Source organism: Lates calcarifer, linkage group LG16_LG22, assembly GCF_001640805.2.
Source record: "Lates calcarifer isolate ASB-BC8 linkage group LG16_LG22, TLL_Latcal_v3, whole genome shotgun sequence".
Lineage (NCBI taxonomy): Eukaryota > Metazoa > Chordata > Actinopteri > Centropomidae > Lates > Lates calcarifer.
This window is the reverse complement of record NC_066848.1, coordinates 8,682,837-8,699,077: the sequence shown is the minus strand read 5'-3', so window position 1 is coordinate 8,699,077 and position 16,241 is coordinate 8,682,837. Positions and strand designations below refer to the sequence as shown.

General features: G+C 40.7%; 2 protein-coding genes and 1 long non-coding RNA gene across 5 annotated transcripts; 1 reads left to right on the top strand and 2 right to left on the bottom strand.

Moving 5' to 3' along the window:
- Positions 1-1,087: 1,087 nt before the first annotated feature.
- On the bottom strand, positions 1,088-4,829 carry ftr14l (finTRIM family, member 14-like). The gene is made up of 7 exons (XM_018678398.2): positions 4,013-4,829; positions 3,830-3,925; positions 3,470-3,703; positions 3,153-3,312; positions 2,911-3,024; positions 2,230-2,366; positions 1,088-1,860 (listed from the first exon to the last, which is right to left on the bottom strand). Exons 1-7 carry the CDS (start codon positions 4,409-4,411, stop codon positions 1,477-1,479), a joined length of 1,524 nt encoding a protein of 507 aa, XP_018533914.1. The 5' UTR covers positions 4,412-4,829; the 3' UTR covers positions 1,088-1,476.
- A 1,592-nt stretch (positions 4,830-6,421) lies between these two features.
- Positions 6,422-12,967, top strand: si:ch211-198a12.6 (uncharacterized protein LOC563253 homolog). 3 transcript variants are annotated; one of them, XM_018678364.2, is made up of 2 exons: positions 6,422-6,602; positions 9,392-12,967. In XM_018678364.2, exon 2 carries the CDS (start codon positions 9,510-9,512, stop codon positions 11,163-11,165), a length of 1,656 nt encoding a protein of 551 aa, XP_018533880.1. In that variant the 5' UTR covers positions 6,422-6,602; positions 9,392-9,509; the 3' UTR covers positions 11,166-12,967. The 3 variants fall into 3 exon arrangements, with proteins under 3 accessions (XP_018533880.1, XP_018533889.1, XP_018533897.1); XM_018678373.2 differs by lacking the exon at positions 6,422-6,602 and adding an exon at positions 6,650-7,411; XM_018678381.2 differs by lacking the exon at positions 6,422-6,602 and adding an exon at positions 7,477-7,889.
- Positions 12,587-16,186, bottom strand: LOC108884498 (uncharacterized). Its single transcript, XR_001961068.2, has 2 exons — positions 15,789-16,186; positions 12,587-13,479 (listed from the first exon to the last, which is right to left on the bottom strand). It is a non-coding gene; the product is annotated as an uncharacterized LOC108884498 (long non-coding RNA).
- Between the last annotated feature and the right edge of the window lie 55 nt (positions 16,187-16,241).

Sequence of the window (16,241 nt, the reverse complement as noted above, 5' to 3'; positions counted from 1 at the left end):
GCTTTAAACGTGTCCAAGCTTCAGGTCTTTTAGTGTAAGATCCTTACAGACAGTAAACTTCGCTGTTCTCCAGCGATGCAATTTATTACTGTAAAGAAAGCCTATCTGGAATTGCTTCCGGTGTGCCTGATACAAATAACCAAGCGCTTCTACTTCTTTGTAGCTTTCCTTTCACAATCGCTCACGGTGCCTCGTTTTCTTTTCTCACTGTAAAGTCAGACGACTCAGCCAACGAGTACAGCCGTTATTAATATAAAATACCACATTGTAAAGAAAGGAAAAATAGATGAGTGTTTGAATAACCTCTCTATTTCTCTCTTTGGCTGTGTGTGTGTGTGTGTGTGTGTGTGTGTGCGGTTAGAATTAAAACCTGCGTGTTTCTACGTGTTTCTGCTGCCCCCTGGAGTTTTAACTTAGTATTTCTCTACACCTTTATCTCCCAATGATGACCTGGACATGATGGGCCCAATACCTAGTAATGATTGATCAAAATTTTAATTTAAATGCATTTATAAATAAATCAAGATTAGCCCTACATTAAATAGTTAATATCAATGATGTAGCATGAAACCCTGGACCCTATATGCAGCCTTGACTGCCGTTTAATTTTGTTTTGTTGTTTGTATGTTACACCTCTACTGAATAAAGAAGTAAACATGCATATGTCGTCCTAATTAGGGCATCCAGTAATGGAGTGTTTATAATGCTTTTGAGAGAGCATGTACAGTCTGAAATCTCAGCTGATTTCAACACAATACAGTTTGTTTTAGTATTTTCACAGTTTTGTTTTGTTTTGGTCTACATTATGCCCTGAATAAGACACATTTGGTAAGCCATCTTATTCTTCACTTATTTGTAGAATTTCTGTTTCCAACAAGAGTTAGCCCTGTCTGCTGAAACACAGAAGTAGTACAATAAGTCTTTAAGAACTTAAAGGCACAATCAATATCTGCAAAAGGTTTATTGGTTTGTGAAAAAAAATAGTAAACCTGACCAAACTCTAAACTCACCATGTTTCAAAGGTTATCTTTAATTACAAGCATCTTTAAACTGTATACACAATACAAACAGAGGCTATGGTAGAAATCACCTGTCAAATCTAATCAGCCAACAATGATAGTTGATTTATAATGCTAATAATACAACATTTCAAAATTGCAGATAAAAATTAATAACAGGCTTTTTGAGGGCCTACCCCATGTTGGAGTCCACGGTAACTATTGTGATTCAATTTCACAGACAGCATCTAACATACCAATAATTAACTGTAAATATAACATGCTTTAACATAACAATATAACGGGATTTAACATGTTTCCTACCTACAGCTCACACATTTTTTTTTATGTTTTTCAAAACATATTGATTGGACTGAATATTTGTACAATAATTCTAGCAATAGGTAAAACTAATACAACAAGAATAAATCCAACTCAAATTTTACAGCAATATTGGGATATTGTGTAACTTGCTCTCCTACAGTCTTATACTGGTACCAAAGCCCCACACACTGAATGCAGGGTAGAGGGGCTCTGTAAATGTAGTCTGGATTCTGTGCAGAAGCTGCATGCCATCAGAGACACTGTAAAATGCAAGTGTGCCTGCTGCATGATCCAGGTAGACACCAATACGGGATGTCACAGGAGCTGGAATGTCTTTACTCTTGTTATTGTGCACAATGGAAAATTTGGAGTCAGAGCAGTACAGACTCCAGGACTTGTCGTTCCAGCCCAGGCTGCATTCATTCCCGTTTCCTTTACGGCGGATTCCCCTGTAGGTGACAGCCACGTCTATCTCTGTGCCCCTCCAGTCCACCTCCCAGTAACAACGACTCCCACTCACGCTCTCCTTGCACAGCACCTGCAGGAGAATAGATTAAATGAGATACTGAAGGACAAAGTGTTGCTTTATGCTCAGTTTATAACAGCTAGTTAGATTTACAGACTTTACATATTTTTTGTAAGGATAACTTCAAAAACTAATACAAAAACCCTAATATTGATAGCAATTTTCAATCAATACAAACAAAGGGAGCGAAGGAAAATACGGTATATCAGGCAAAGTGAAAAAATGAACTTAAACTTGAACTGCCTCAGGAGAGCAATTAAGAGAGCATCTCCCTTCTGGATAACATGATCATTTGGCTCTATACCATTCACAACAGATTAACCTCCACTCTTCTTTTTTTCCAGGCACAAAATGACATTGTGGTGGGCAGTAAATTCTCACCTGCTGCCAGTGGTCAAATCGGTCAGGGTGGTCAGGGTAGTTCTTAGGCTCACTCTTCATCGTAGCTGTTCGGTTACCTTCAGAGAGGTGAAGGTTGGGGTGGACACTGTTGACATCCAGAATCAACTGGGAGGCGTCTAAACAATGTGGGACAAGATAGTTATTGAGCCTCTTTGTGTTGTTTAGTCCCTGTTTTCCAGTTTAATGCTGTCATATGTTTTGTCTATTTGAGATTAGATGCTTCTATGAGCCCTGCTGTGCCTTCTTTTTGCCTCATTCATGTTCAGGAATAACAAAGGTAACTCAGTAAAACCTTTGGCTTGTAACTCCCACACAGGTGGAAAAGCAGGAACACCTGTGTTTGTTTAAGTAATACTGAACTGTAAGTTTGTTGTCTTACATTTCACCAAACCTGTTCTGCAAGTAGCGTGCCTTCCATAAGACTAGTTTCAGTTGCTTCACCACATGGCGTTGTCATCCCCTTGTTAGGGATGCAGACTTTACTTTCACACAAAACCATGACTGGCACTTTTCAAGCCTGGATAGTACAAAATCCACATACTGGAATATGAGTGAGGTGAGATATGATCACTGGACTGAGTAGCCATACCAAGTTGGTGCTAAAAGTTTAGCAACCAGGTAAAAGCAGGCTTCTCTGTAAAAAGTTACCAAGTAACTCACATTTCAAAAAATCCTCTCTTGTTCTTGGTTCCTCTCTTGTCTTTGGTTCTTCCCTCAAACTTGATTCTCTTCTTGTCTTTGTCTCGCCTTCTTGTGTGATGTAGACTTCTTTCACTATGAGGAGACAGATGAAAAACACATGATACGCTTCAGGAAACAAAGGTCAGACTAAACAACATCCCCTCCAGCATAGAGATATCAATGCTACATGAAATGAAGGAGGAAAGATCAGTTTTATCCACCTGCTCCTGAAATTTTGCTCATTTCAGTCTTGCTGACTTCTTCTACTTGTAATTTCAATGCAGCAATGGCTTTCTTGGTCGCATCAAAAGAGTAGTAGGGAGCGACACTGATGTTGTTGAGGTCCTCATATCCTGAGGGTCCTGACAGAGACTGCCAACTCTAGTAAAAAAAAAAAGAAGAAGGTGGGAGATACATGATGAGAGATGAGACATATTTAGCAAATAGCCTAAACATGGCGTCTAGTTTTCTCAGAAGACCTCCCTCTTTTTGACCACCCACTGTCTTGTTCAGGTTCCTCAGCACAGATCATCCTCACCTGTAGAAAGTGTATGTGATCATCAGTGTGTGAGAGCTTCTCCAGGTCGTTGTGTCTTTTCCTCAGCAGGGTGATCTCCTCCTCCAAGCGGTCGAGCAGTATCTCGGCCCGTGTCACAGTGGTCCTCTCATGGGAGCGGATCATCTCCTTGACTTCATTGTACTTCCTCTCTATGGAGAGTAAAAGCTCAGTGAAGATCCGCTCGTTCTCCTCCAGGACCGTTTGAGCAGAGTGCTGATGGGACAGAGTTTGTTAAAATATGAATGGGAAGCTGTTATTTTTCAAACCAGAATGACTTGTTTTTAGCAGTGGTTGTGTTTACAGTAGTGTGACTGAAGTGATGCTTTTTATTTAACTTACTTTAACTGATTCCACAGCTTGCCGGAGATCCTGCCACTTTTTAATTCTCTGGTCAATCCTCTGTTGAGATTTGTGCAGCGTTGTACCAAGCTGTTTCTGTAGAGGGTATGACATTGAAGTTGCACATTGTAAGTGGATGATGACGCTGCAGGTGAATTATTTGCTGTTATTTTCACCACTTACCTGTTTCTCAGTTCTCTCAGTTCCGGCTGGGACGGTGTCGTGGTGTTTGTGTTCATCCATCATGCACAGAACACAAACTGATGTCTCATCAGTGCGACAAAAAGCCTCCAGTAGCTTGTCATGCTGTGCACACATCTTCTCTCTCATCTGACCCGTAGCTTTGACCAGCTTATGCTTCATCAGGGCCGGATAGCTATAGTGAGACTGGAGGTGAGTCTCGCAGTAGTTTGCCAGGCACACCAAACAGGATTTCTCAGCCTTCTGCTTCCTTGATGTGCAGAAGTCACACAGGACATCCCCATACTTATCCTTAACCCTAAGCTGACTTCGACTGGTAGAGCGACGAGATTTGTCCAGGGTGCTGTATCTGTCTAAATCCAGCGTGCTCGGGTGAGACATTTTTTTTTTTTAACCAGGAGTTAAAAAAAGATGTCCAGCTGATATGACGACAAAATTGAAATCCACAGGTGATCTAGCTCAGCAGCAATGTGTCAAACTCTTAATAAAATGTGTTGAAATCAACAGCTACAGAAAAGACTTGACAAAAAGTGAATGGGAAAACTGAGAAAATGAGCTCCTGAAGTTAACAGCTTCAGTGAAACTGTGTGACTAACACTGTGTGTGACAGAATGTTAGCTATGTGGTCTACTCTCGTCGTAAAACCAGTATTCCAGGTTGGGTGTTTAATAGTCAGGGAATGGGTGTTACTACAAATGTACTGACTGAAACAAAGAGGACTGAGACTAAGGAGAGGAGAGGAAGGAGTGGAAAAGCTGAAACTACCCAACTAAAAACTGAGCCTTTCTTGATATACGACACACTTGTTTAAGACAGACTTTATTACAGACAAGAGCAAATTATTAAAGTTATTTATGAAAACATTTATTATTTATTGTTCATTTAAGCAAATGGATAGCATGGACAGTATTGTATTCACTAACACTGGCAAACAGCATCATCTTGTGGGATTAATTAATTACTACACAAAGTATATAACCCTCTGATTACCCTCTATTCCTAAAATATAGTATACTGTATACAAAGGAAGTGTGGAACATATATAGATAGGATAATACAATAAAATTGTTTTTCCCTTCAGTACAATTTCAGAGACGTGGAGAACCCAATGTGCACTGGACCTGTTCCAGCAGTTTGCACTGGCTCAGCACCTTACTAGGACAGTTCATTTGTATTTTTCTGTAATTTTTTATGCCTTATTTAAGTGACATGTTTCCTGGCACAGTTGTCAAAATCACTTTGATATGTAAAATCAATATTTGTAACCTGTCATGTTTGACTTTCCTAGTCTTTGCAATTTTGTGCAGATGTGTCCATATTTTCCACACCTTCAGATTCGTGCTTTCTAGAAATACTGACGCACATATACATCTCAGTTCCAGCTCCCATACGACCCTCAGACAATAAACAATATGGCTAATGGATGGATGGACACATAAATCTCAAGTCAGTCTGTACTTTTGGCACTGTGGTCGTCCATGTCCATCTTCAAGCACATATTGAATTTCTTTATTGAATTTCTTCCATGCTCTGTTACTAAAAGTTTATTTAGTCCCCTGTTGTATACTGCCTCATAACACTATATCTCAGCATTTTTACACAGATTTGAGCTGGCTGCTGTAGTTTCTACATTTGGTTTTTTCCCCAGATCACAGTAATGTTAGGGCACATTTGTCAATTAGGCCTGTAAGAACCTATCACTGTGCCAATTTTCATATGCACTGTGATAAACTGCCTTAATTTGTCTGAAGCAAACACCTCAACAAGTCAGCTAAGGGAACACACAAATAAAAAAATTATGTTTTAGTAAATGGTCAGCAATTATGACAGTGGGAGAAGACATACTCAAAAACTTCACAAATGTAAAAGTCATTTTAGCACAGTATAAAGCATTAAAATTTTATGCAAAATCACAGAGGTATTCTCTGTAAAATACACTTAGAGTAAAATATTCATCACAATAAATGACTTGCTTCACAGTTATATTGTGTACAAACTGTATATTATTTGATTATTATTATTACTGTTGAGACATTGGTGTGATAACACTACATGTTATACTGTATTATGTGTTGATCATGTTTTGTGTGGAAAAATCTGCAAAAATTTGAATACTTACTAAATAAATCTGTCAGAATTCAGCGAATGCAGTGAAGTCCAGTGGTGGAAAGTAACTAAAAACATTTACTAAAATACTTCGTAGTGTAGCGCCCTCAGTTCTGGTTAAATACTGGCTAAATACTACATGTTAAGGCTGTGAAGTTAAGTGTCAAGTGTTTATTTATGGTCTCCTGTACGAACGATTCCGAGGCTGCAGGGGGCGGTAGTGGTTTCCTTGCTGTATTGAAATGACAAAAATTTCTTTCGCTAAAGTGCGTCGGTAGTCCAACGTTGGCGCCAGATGAGCTGTGGCGCCAGCTACACACACAGGCAGAGAGAGAGGAAGACACACATAGCAGTTTGACGAGGCACACAACAGCTTGCAAAGCCCTTCTCAGCCCAGAGTTTGAAGCATATTTACGATTCTCTTTTTTTCTTCTCTTCAGCTCTCAGAAACTAAAAAGACTGAAAGGTGGGTGTGTGCATGCAATGATTTTTACATTTAGAACCGGCGTGATCTTTATTCCTGGTGATTATTTCACCGTTTAAATTCAGTTTACTCTATCATGAACAGCAATGCCGAAGAGAGGGGACTCTCTGTTTAACTGAGTATAAGCGTAGTAGGTATTTGTTATGGTAGTCTGCGTATGGATTGTGTATTTTGCGTCTCCAGTTGTGATAGTAGCGAACTTTGTAATGGAAAAATACAGGCCTTGACTCTCACTGGTTGTAACATTATGTCCTGTTGGGAAAGACAGACAGGCATAGCGACATAACGTTACTGACATAAGAAACTATTTCAGCTCTGAATCTCATCCAGGTTATTTTTGTAGAATCAACCCATCCGCTTCTCCTGGAGAAGCTACGTCCCGTTTGTCGCTGCAGACGAAACCAATCTTAACATGGTCTGATGGGCGGTTTATAGAAAGGCTTCCGCTCCAGTGTTTTACAATCTACAGGCTGGTAGCAAACTAGACATCAGGCTATAGCCGTGCTAGCAGACTGGATTAGCTGGCTCGTTAGCTTGGCATCATGGCTACGTAGCCAGCACGCTAATATTGTCTCGGCTGGATAGCTGCTAACCTCAGCAAGGCCGCCATTGCAGTCGTGTGTGCGGTCTGTCGGTGCTGCCGCAGTGAAGCGGAGCTTTAGCCCGGACTGTAGCCAAGATTCATCGCGCCCTCTCCATCTGCAAGTAACTTGCTTGTCTGGTAGCTTTCTCTTCGGTTACTGTGATTCAACCTGCACCTGTCGTGGGATTTGTCATATTTAGATTCCTATGTAAGTAAAAGGCACCCTTTCCCGGGCTTTTCGGCGCAGCATTCATCGCCCTCACGGTTAGCCATCTTTGTTTCAGCTAGCCCACTCCTGGTTGGAATTACGGTGTGGCTCTTAGCCTGCTAACTTACTTACCATTAGCCTTGAACTTCGTCTTTGGTAATACTACACGTTGAACGGGGTTTAATATTGTCTATATAACTCTGCCATGTGCATATATGGCTTAGCAGTGTGTAATTTTCGGTCACTCCGAGATGGCTTCGGGGGTAGCTCAAATTCAGTGTATTTTGAAGGGCGGAAGCTAACTAGGCTAACGTTAGCTAGCGGCAGCCATCTTAGGCGAGCATGTAATCTTGGCTAGCTGGAAGTGCTGGTGTGGCACAACAAGATGGCCTGTTAATACTCGCACAAGGAGAATTTCCGCGTCGGTAGTTGTCTTCTAAATCCACCAAATTACTTAACACCAGCCTCTCGCTTTAATGTAAGTATTTAGTCGTTCTTTGTATATAGACTATAATTACTTGCGCATTGCTTTTGCTATGAAGCTAGTTAGCTGGCTAAATCGTGAACACATTAGCAGCTAACACAATGCTGTTTGGTCGTTAACCAGTCCCACCATCCACCATAGCCAGCTAACTAGCGGCTACGAAGGCTATTTGTAGCTGTTGTGGGGGGCTAGCAACCAACAGTTCAATGTTTAATATCAAAACATATCAATATAAATGCGTCTATAGCATCCAAGTGATATTTAATCATAAGGCACAGTGAATTGCGCAGATGAGCGAGTTTCGTAGGCCAGCCAGGCTTTGGCTGGTGGATTAGGCTTGACTTGGGAGTTTGATCAAAATGTGGTCCAGTTTGATTTTATCAAATGTGTTAGCTAGTGAAGTGAAGCTCCTCTTGAGCGCTAACGAAGCTAACAGATTGATCATTTAGCTCGCTAAGTAGTGTTGCAAGTCTGCTGTTGGTGAGATGTGAAAAACATGCAATCACGCAAGTCTCACAACTTCATTTAATGTAAATTCGTCTCTCACTTAAGCCAAGTCGGTTTTCTAAATGTACTGCAGCAGACTCCGAGCTGTGATAGATCAAATGACCACAGGGCAATGAAAATAGGGCACTAGAATGATCATTTCATCTAATATTAAAGGCTTCACTTATTGTTAAACTAACACACCACTAGTGCTGGCATTTGCTGTTGTGCCACCTATCTTATGTTGACTGAGGTTGTAGATATCTGTCGTGGGCCAGCAGGGTTCACACTCTAGAACAGTGGGAGGCAATCAACAATACAATTTAAATTAATATCTAATGACACCCAGTCAATAAAACAGTCTACATAGAGTTAATAGTCTCACATCAAACCTGTCTTTCAGAGAAGCTGGCTGGTGATTCAGTATCTCTTCTGTCTCCTGCCATAATTGTGTCAGGAGTTCTCGCTGAGATCTTATCAGTCAAAATGAGTGATCTAAATTTTAAATGTACATGAAGATATTCATACAACAGTGTAAAATCAAATAAGAAACATGGCACACATCATCCTGACATTTTCTTTCTCCAACAGGTTGAATTTGGTACCAAAGCAGTGTTTGTCAAATTGTTCTACTTTTCTCTTGCCACCCTAATTTCACCATGTAAAATTATTAAGACCATTTTGTATAAAAGAGTATATGATAAGCCTTCTACCATATGAGGTATGAAAGTAAAAGGGCAAGACATTTGAGCAAAAACAGATTTTCAGGAGTGACTTTGCAAATAGTAAGAGACTTGTATCAGTGAAGAGATAACTGGTCCTAGACCTCCACATCATATTTTGTTAGATTTGCAGGGTGTCAGGGACAACGAGTGTACCTTCTTCTAGCTCAAGATAATTTTTCTGTTTCAGTTGACATAATCCCAGCCAAATTAACTAAACTAATAACTGAAAATCAACTCAAGATATTGTGATTATTTATTTTTTGTCTTTACTGTCCTCTTTTGCAGGACTCGCTGACAAGAACACCAGCGCTGTCCTGAAAAAACAAAGCTCTGTATACCCCGATTCCTTCTTTAGTCATCGCCCGGCAGGAAAACGGAGGTCGTGGGGCTGGAGTGTGTTCTCATGGCCGAGTCAGAGACTGAATGTGACACACCCGGCCTTGACACACTTGGGTCGGAGTGTGTCATAGCCCACAGCCATGTCGACCTTCACTATGGAGCAGAAACTGAGATCATGACAGAAGAAAAGCGTGGATTAGAGTTGGAGATCCACGGCTCAGACTTAAAGATCCAGGGGCTGGGGACAGACCTCGGAGCTGTAGCCTGTGTGGATGCAATTGTAGCAGAGACAGACCATGATTACATTAAAGTGGAACATGGTGAGATGCACTGTTTCACAGGAGCAGAAATCAAGACAACAGGAAACGAGGCCCTGCTGGGAGAGGTGCTGCTTAAGGCAGAAAGCGAGCATGTGGTCAAAGTGGAGTCTGACCATGGTGGCGAGCTGACAGTGGAGTCTGAAAATGGTGTAATCATACATGAAGCCCATGGCCTGCAGTGCAACGAGTGTGGGGAGATTTTTGGCAGCATAGCTGATCTTCACCAACACTTTGAGATCCATAAGGACCTCAATCCTTACATCTGTGTCCACTGTGGTGAGAGCTTTGCTGTGGAGGCCAGCCTTAAGCAGCACATGAAGATTCACATGAAAGAAAAGCCCTATGTACCCCCTGGAGTTGAGATTATGGGCAAGGATGTTATTGATGCCTTTAGCCTCAAGTCTCATCAGATGATTCATTTGCCAGACAAGCCCCACAGATGCTCAGAGTGTGGTAAGAGTTTTGCGGCTGCAATCACCCTGAGAGAACACATGAAGATGCATTCAGAGGACAAGCCCTACAAATGCACCCAGTGTAGGAAGAGCTTTGTCCGCAGAAGGCATCTGAAAAAACACCAGGAGGTCCATGCCCGTGAGAAGCCATACACTTGCGGCCAGTGTGGCAAAGGCTTCGCCACAACTTCCAACCTTAAGCAGCACCAGAAGACCCATGCTGCAGTTGTGCTTGGAGACAAACCCCACCGCTGCACACAGTGTGGAAAGTGTTTTGCGGCTGCTGCCACTCTGAGGGAGCACCAGAGGATCCACTCGGGTGAGAAGCCGTACAAATGCAACATGTGCAGGAAGAGCTTTGTTCGCAAACGCCATCTGAAGAAACACCAGCAAGTCCATGCCGGAGGCAAGCCCTACACCTGCAGACATTGCAACAAGGGCTTCAATCACTCCTCTTCTCTCTCTCGCCATCACAAGACTCACCTGCAGAATCCAGTGTTTTCTCCACCTCAGCCTGGGAAACCCATGTCATATGGCACTCCCCCGAAGCAGAGGGTGCACCAGCAGGGAGACAAGCCCTACATGTGCCACCACTGTGATAAGGGCTTCAATCATTCCTCTTCCCTGTCTCGGCACCAAAGAGTCCACTCAGAGGGAAAGAGTTACACCTGCGCTCACTGTGGCAAAAGATTCAATCACTCCTCCTCCCTTGCCAGGCATCAGAGAGTCCACTTGGAGAACAAACAGCAACAGCAGCAACAGCAACCACCCCAGCCACAACCGCAGCAGTACAGCACGATCCCCACAGGAAAGGGATTCCCTAACAACGCCTTCCCAAAACAACGCATCCTGTCTGTCGAAAAACCGTACAGGTGCTCCCAGTGTGGAAAAGGCTTTAACCATTCATCTTCCCTCTCCAGACATCATAGGATCCATGTAGATCAGTGAGCACCCTCTCCGACTCTCACAAGCTGTCCCATGCAAGCGCACACACCCCCACCCCCCATTTCTGTTCTACCAATGGTCCCATCATTGATATCACCACACCACAGGAAACATCAGGCCAACTTCTATAGACAAAGTGGTCAGGTCAGCACATTGCTATGGTGAAGAGGAGCAGTTGAGAATAAATGGACAGTAACACACACATCTTCAAAAGGAAATGGCTTGGCCCAAAGGACCATGTAACCTATAATTCAGAGCTGAACCCGGGACTTTGTGCTCAGTTTGAAGAGGGTATAATAATAGATTGTGAAGGAGCCTCTATTCTTGTTTGTGATTGTGCTTCACTTGTACTGGGACCTCTTTTGAACACTTTTAAAGAAAAAAAACGTGATTTGAAGATCTACATGATAAAATTGTTACCTGGGGAAAATATGCTTCACCCTCTGGCTGGTCTTTTTGATAGAAGAATTCAGTTTATGTACCTTGAGGTGGGCACCCGTGCTTCTCAGCTGCAACTTTATTCAAGACTACCAACACAATTGGTGAACAAAGAACTGTTGTCTCGATTTAGTTATTTCTTTTTCACCTGCATAACCCATGTGAAGCAAACATTGAAAATCCAGTGTAAATACTTATTGATTTTCTTTTATATATATGTATAGGTGACTAGTGTGCTGTTCCAAAAGATTACATTTTTGATAGTAAGATCCACTTTGTCTCCACCTTTTTTTTTCCTTTTATGACTTTAATTTGTTTTAAGTGTTGGAGATAAACATGTTGCAAGTGTTCACATGCAGCTTGTTCTTGAATTTGGGCTCCATCAGACATGAGCCATCTTGTATATTTATGAGGTTGTTTTCTCATATGTCTGCTATGGGTTAGCACTGCTGCATAGACTGTACAGAAAGCAATACTGGCTGACATCCTGACTCTATTATGACATGCAATTTAGCCATAAGAAAATGCATAATAGAAATAAAAACCTACTGGGTAGCATATTACAACATGACCCGTGTCCTAATTATTTACTGTGCAGTTTCCTCTGTACCCCAGCACCAAATGTACATGAAATGCATCATCACACTTTTGTTTGTTTTGGAGACTAATTCAATGACCTGTGTATAGAATATAGGTAACACTTACTCATGTTGATCTGCAGACTGTCACAATTTGATCTAAAAAAAAAAAAAAGGTTGTGTATACTAAAAGACTACACGAAAATCTCACTTTTACAAGATTTTTCGAATTCCAATGGATTGCGCTCTATTTACTGTTCTGTGTAAAATATCTTTTACAAACTGATGTATTTTTTTAGATATGGCTTGGGTTATATGAAAGGGAATGAGAGATATACAGTTTTTATGGGAGTGAACATTATGGTGAGCAATATTTTCTTTTCTTTTCATTTGGATAACAATTGTGCTTCAAATTGTAGCATAGGTTTCTTCCTTGTGTTAGATAGGTGCCTTATTGCATGCTATGTAGAAATGTATGCCGAGCTGTTATTTGAGAAAAAAGTTAGGGTTTTCAGGAGTCTTTTGTTCTTATTCATACTAACTTACCCTACATTTTAATTTGATGTCACTGATACCTATTGCTTTTTTGCTTTCATGTATATTACCATGCGTTTACACTGTTACGACCATATTGTCTTTATTTCCCCCCTTCATTTTTGTCAATGGCCTCATTGTAGAGAGAAAAATTGTAAATGATCCATATAGGCTTCTCTTAAGGGCAAATCCTGTAACACCTCTTCCCAAATTCTGAGTGGCACATATATGGATAAATAAAGGTTGTTGACTCTCTTGTGGTGTTCAATCAATGATGTATTTTTATGAAATTGTAAAGGCATTCAACCTCAAAGCCTTAAATCTCATCTGTCCATTACTCATTAAGATAACCCTTATTTTTAAGATCTTACATGATAAATAGTACATTACTGATGAGTAATTGTTACACTGGGAGAGATTACAATGTGCTGGTTTACTTAAACCATTAAGTGAGTCATTTTTGACTAAGCAACACAGTAAAAATATGGTTACTCTGCTCCTTGCACTTCCATAGTGTATCCACATGGTGTCACTCTTTACCATTGAAAGTTTTGAACAGCAGCATTAACAGTTACATCAAATGAATGGCTTGGTTCCCTATCTTGGGAAGGTACAAATGTTTTAGTGTTTTACATCAGTTTTAATAAGACTTGTCTTTCTTACAGCTGGAGCAAGTGGAATGTCACCATACCTGAACCAGTCTGCTGCAGTCGTAGTAGCTGAGTTGAAGGTGTAATTCCGTCTTACGGGAAACACTTGGGAATAGTCTGTAAAAAATGTAAAAACATCAAAATAATGTCAGGAAAGTACCTGCATTCCAACACTCAAATACAGTATAGGCTTTAATTGCTGTTGAGGTAGATGATCAAGTCTGGTGGCCCTGCTGGTCACAACAACATGAACTATAAATTAGATTTAATTTCATGAAAGTCTGAACTTAAACCCACAGCTAAAACAATCAAAGGTACTCAAGTATGACAGAGGCAGGCTTTGGCTTTTTTATCTTGTGAATGGCAGGATCAGCTGTCCTTCATCCAATCTAACTGATTACAGCTATTTTGGGGTTTATTTGCTTACATATGTCCTCTCAGCGGTGAAATATATATATGAAATTTCTGGATAGTTCCTCTTCAACATTTCCATGGAAATCTGTTCCAAAGCCTCAGCTCCACTAAATATTTTACTTGTCATATCTGTATATCTTTTATTCTGTCACTACAATAAACTTAGACCAAATTTTATTTGCTTTGAGCTCAGAATAATCAGTGTTGCTTCTATTTGGGGTCATAACCATAAACTAAAACCAAGCATCTGAATCAGACACTGACTGTGAGAGTACCCACTGGAGCCGTCTGTTTCAGGAATGTGACTATTGATGTCATCAGCCAACATGGCAAAATGATAAGTTATCTGTCCAACTGAAACTGACAAGAAGACACAAAAACTAAACACCTAAGATGTGTCTGATTCACAGACATCACTGGTGTCCAACATAGTAACATAGTAATATCAGCAATCAGAGCCCTACTGAGACAGATACAGATACATATTTGTAGAGCTGTTAAAATAAGAATGGAGCAGAGCTGAGGTGTTTACCACTTGAAATACTGATCTATTCAGTGACTTTGTGGCTTTCCACTTTTGATTTAGTCATGGTGACTGTGAGAAGTACAAATGATCATGCTTCACATCTCTCTGTCTACCCCTAGCCTCATTTCAAGTCCCTTTCAGTTAGAAAACCTGAGCCACAGTGAGTAACAGACAAACTAAAAACTAGGGGGTCGTGCATAGTGATGAACCCACAGAAAAGACTGACCTGACTACTTGAAGGAGCATTTGATAGTATTTCAGCTCATTGTTTTGGTTTTACTGCCTCAACTTTACTGTACTGATGCTGTCTGTTTTGTTTGTTTGTTTTAGAGAAGGAGGTGTGAAAACCACTGTACTTGCAGCAGCAACACAGCAAATTCCACATAATGGGCCATTTAGGTAAAGAAATGGTAGAAAGTATTAAGGTAAAGAGACAGATATTTTTCTAAGGTGTTGGTGGATCAGAGCTAAAAGGAGAAGAAATAGAGAGGACTTATATTAGTCAGGTGGCCAGAAACTCAACCCCAAATTAGCTAGTTTTGCTGGATGTGTAAATAAGCAACTGTTTGTTAAAAAGATAACAACAGCAATATTATAAGATGTCATTATTGTTGTTTGCATCTGATTCTGCTGCCACCAAGCGGCCAAAATATCAATCAACTGCTGCCTCAAGTAATGTGTTAACAGTTGGCTCAGTCAAACCTGTCTGTTTTACAAACTCTTTCTCCTCTCCTCTCCTCTGTATTGGACAGGATCCATGCTGACTACTTCCACGTCCAGGCACAGCATCACGCTGTGGTTGCTGAGCGTTGCAACATTGTGGTGTGGAACTATTCTGACATTTTTGCTTTCAGTGCTGGGACAGCAAGTTACAAAGCAATATAACATGTAATATGACGAAATGTCACATCAGCTCAAGCACTAGATTAAGTCGTATTTTGCAAATGAATGATTAACATTAATGGGTTTTTTTGACAATTGGATGTCTATTGAAAAGATTAAATGATACAGATGTTTTATTTACAAGACTAGGTTTAGTTTTTTAGAATTTTGCCCTAGCAATTTATCGTTTCTGTGGCAACGAGTAGCACCGTTAGCATAAACCGTCCGACCAACAACATCCCATAAAATTACAATTCGGCATCTTTCAACACAATCAACAACTACTACCAACTTTACTCCTTACAACCTTATCTAACCTAAAACCACAAGTATACTGTTACCTAAGTTGTAGTTCCCTCAAACGATGTAACGAGGCAGGACATCAACAACGTAAACAAATCACCTATTAAGGAGAAAACATGGCTACAAATGAGCGGAGATAATTGCACCATGCAAAACTTTGTAGTTAGCGAGCGTTAGTTATTGTTGCTGCGTGTTGTTGTTTTTACATGGTTGCAAACTCCAACACAGCAAAGAAAAAACGATAACGTTACAAAATAGCCTAACGAAACAGCTACATAAACATAGCTACAGGTTATGTTACCTTTAACTATCCGACTCCGCTCCAACCAACCGCAGATGTTTGGAAGCCATTCTCACGGTGCTTTTCGGTCAATTTCTTGCTACTTCCTCCTTCACAACAGCTTTTGGTAATTGATAAATGCTTCTCCCTATGTCAACGTCTGATCGATTTGAGAAACTATACATGACAAACAGCACAGGTTGAGAGTCTACGATAGTTCTTCCTATGTTGAGGATCACTTCCGGGTCTCCTCTTGAAAAGTCACTATGCTTTGTCTTTTATGGCCGCTGCACCTCAGAGATATTAGGGTTTTATCAATGCTCTGGGCGCAGAGCAAAGTCTGGTTTACATTAGAGATGGGATTGAAACATGTTTTTGTCCAGTATCTCCCACCAACAGATATATTAACATTATATCAGTATGTCAAGTCATTGTTCTCACAAGCACAGTTTGTAAACTGGATAAGTTTGTGTA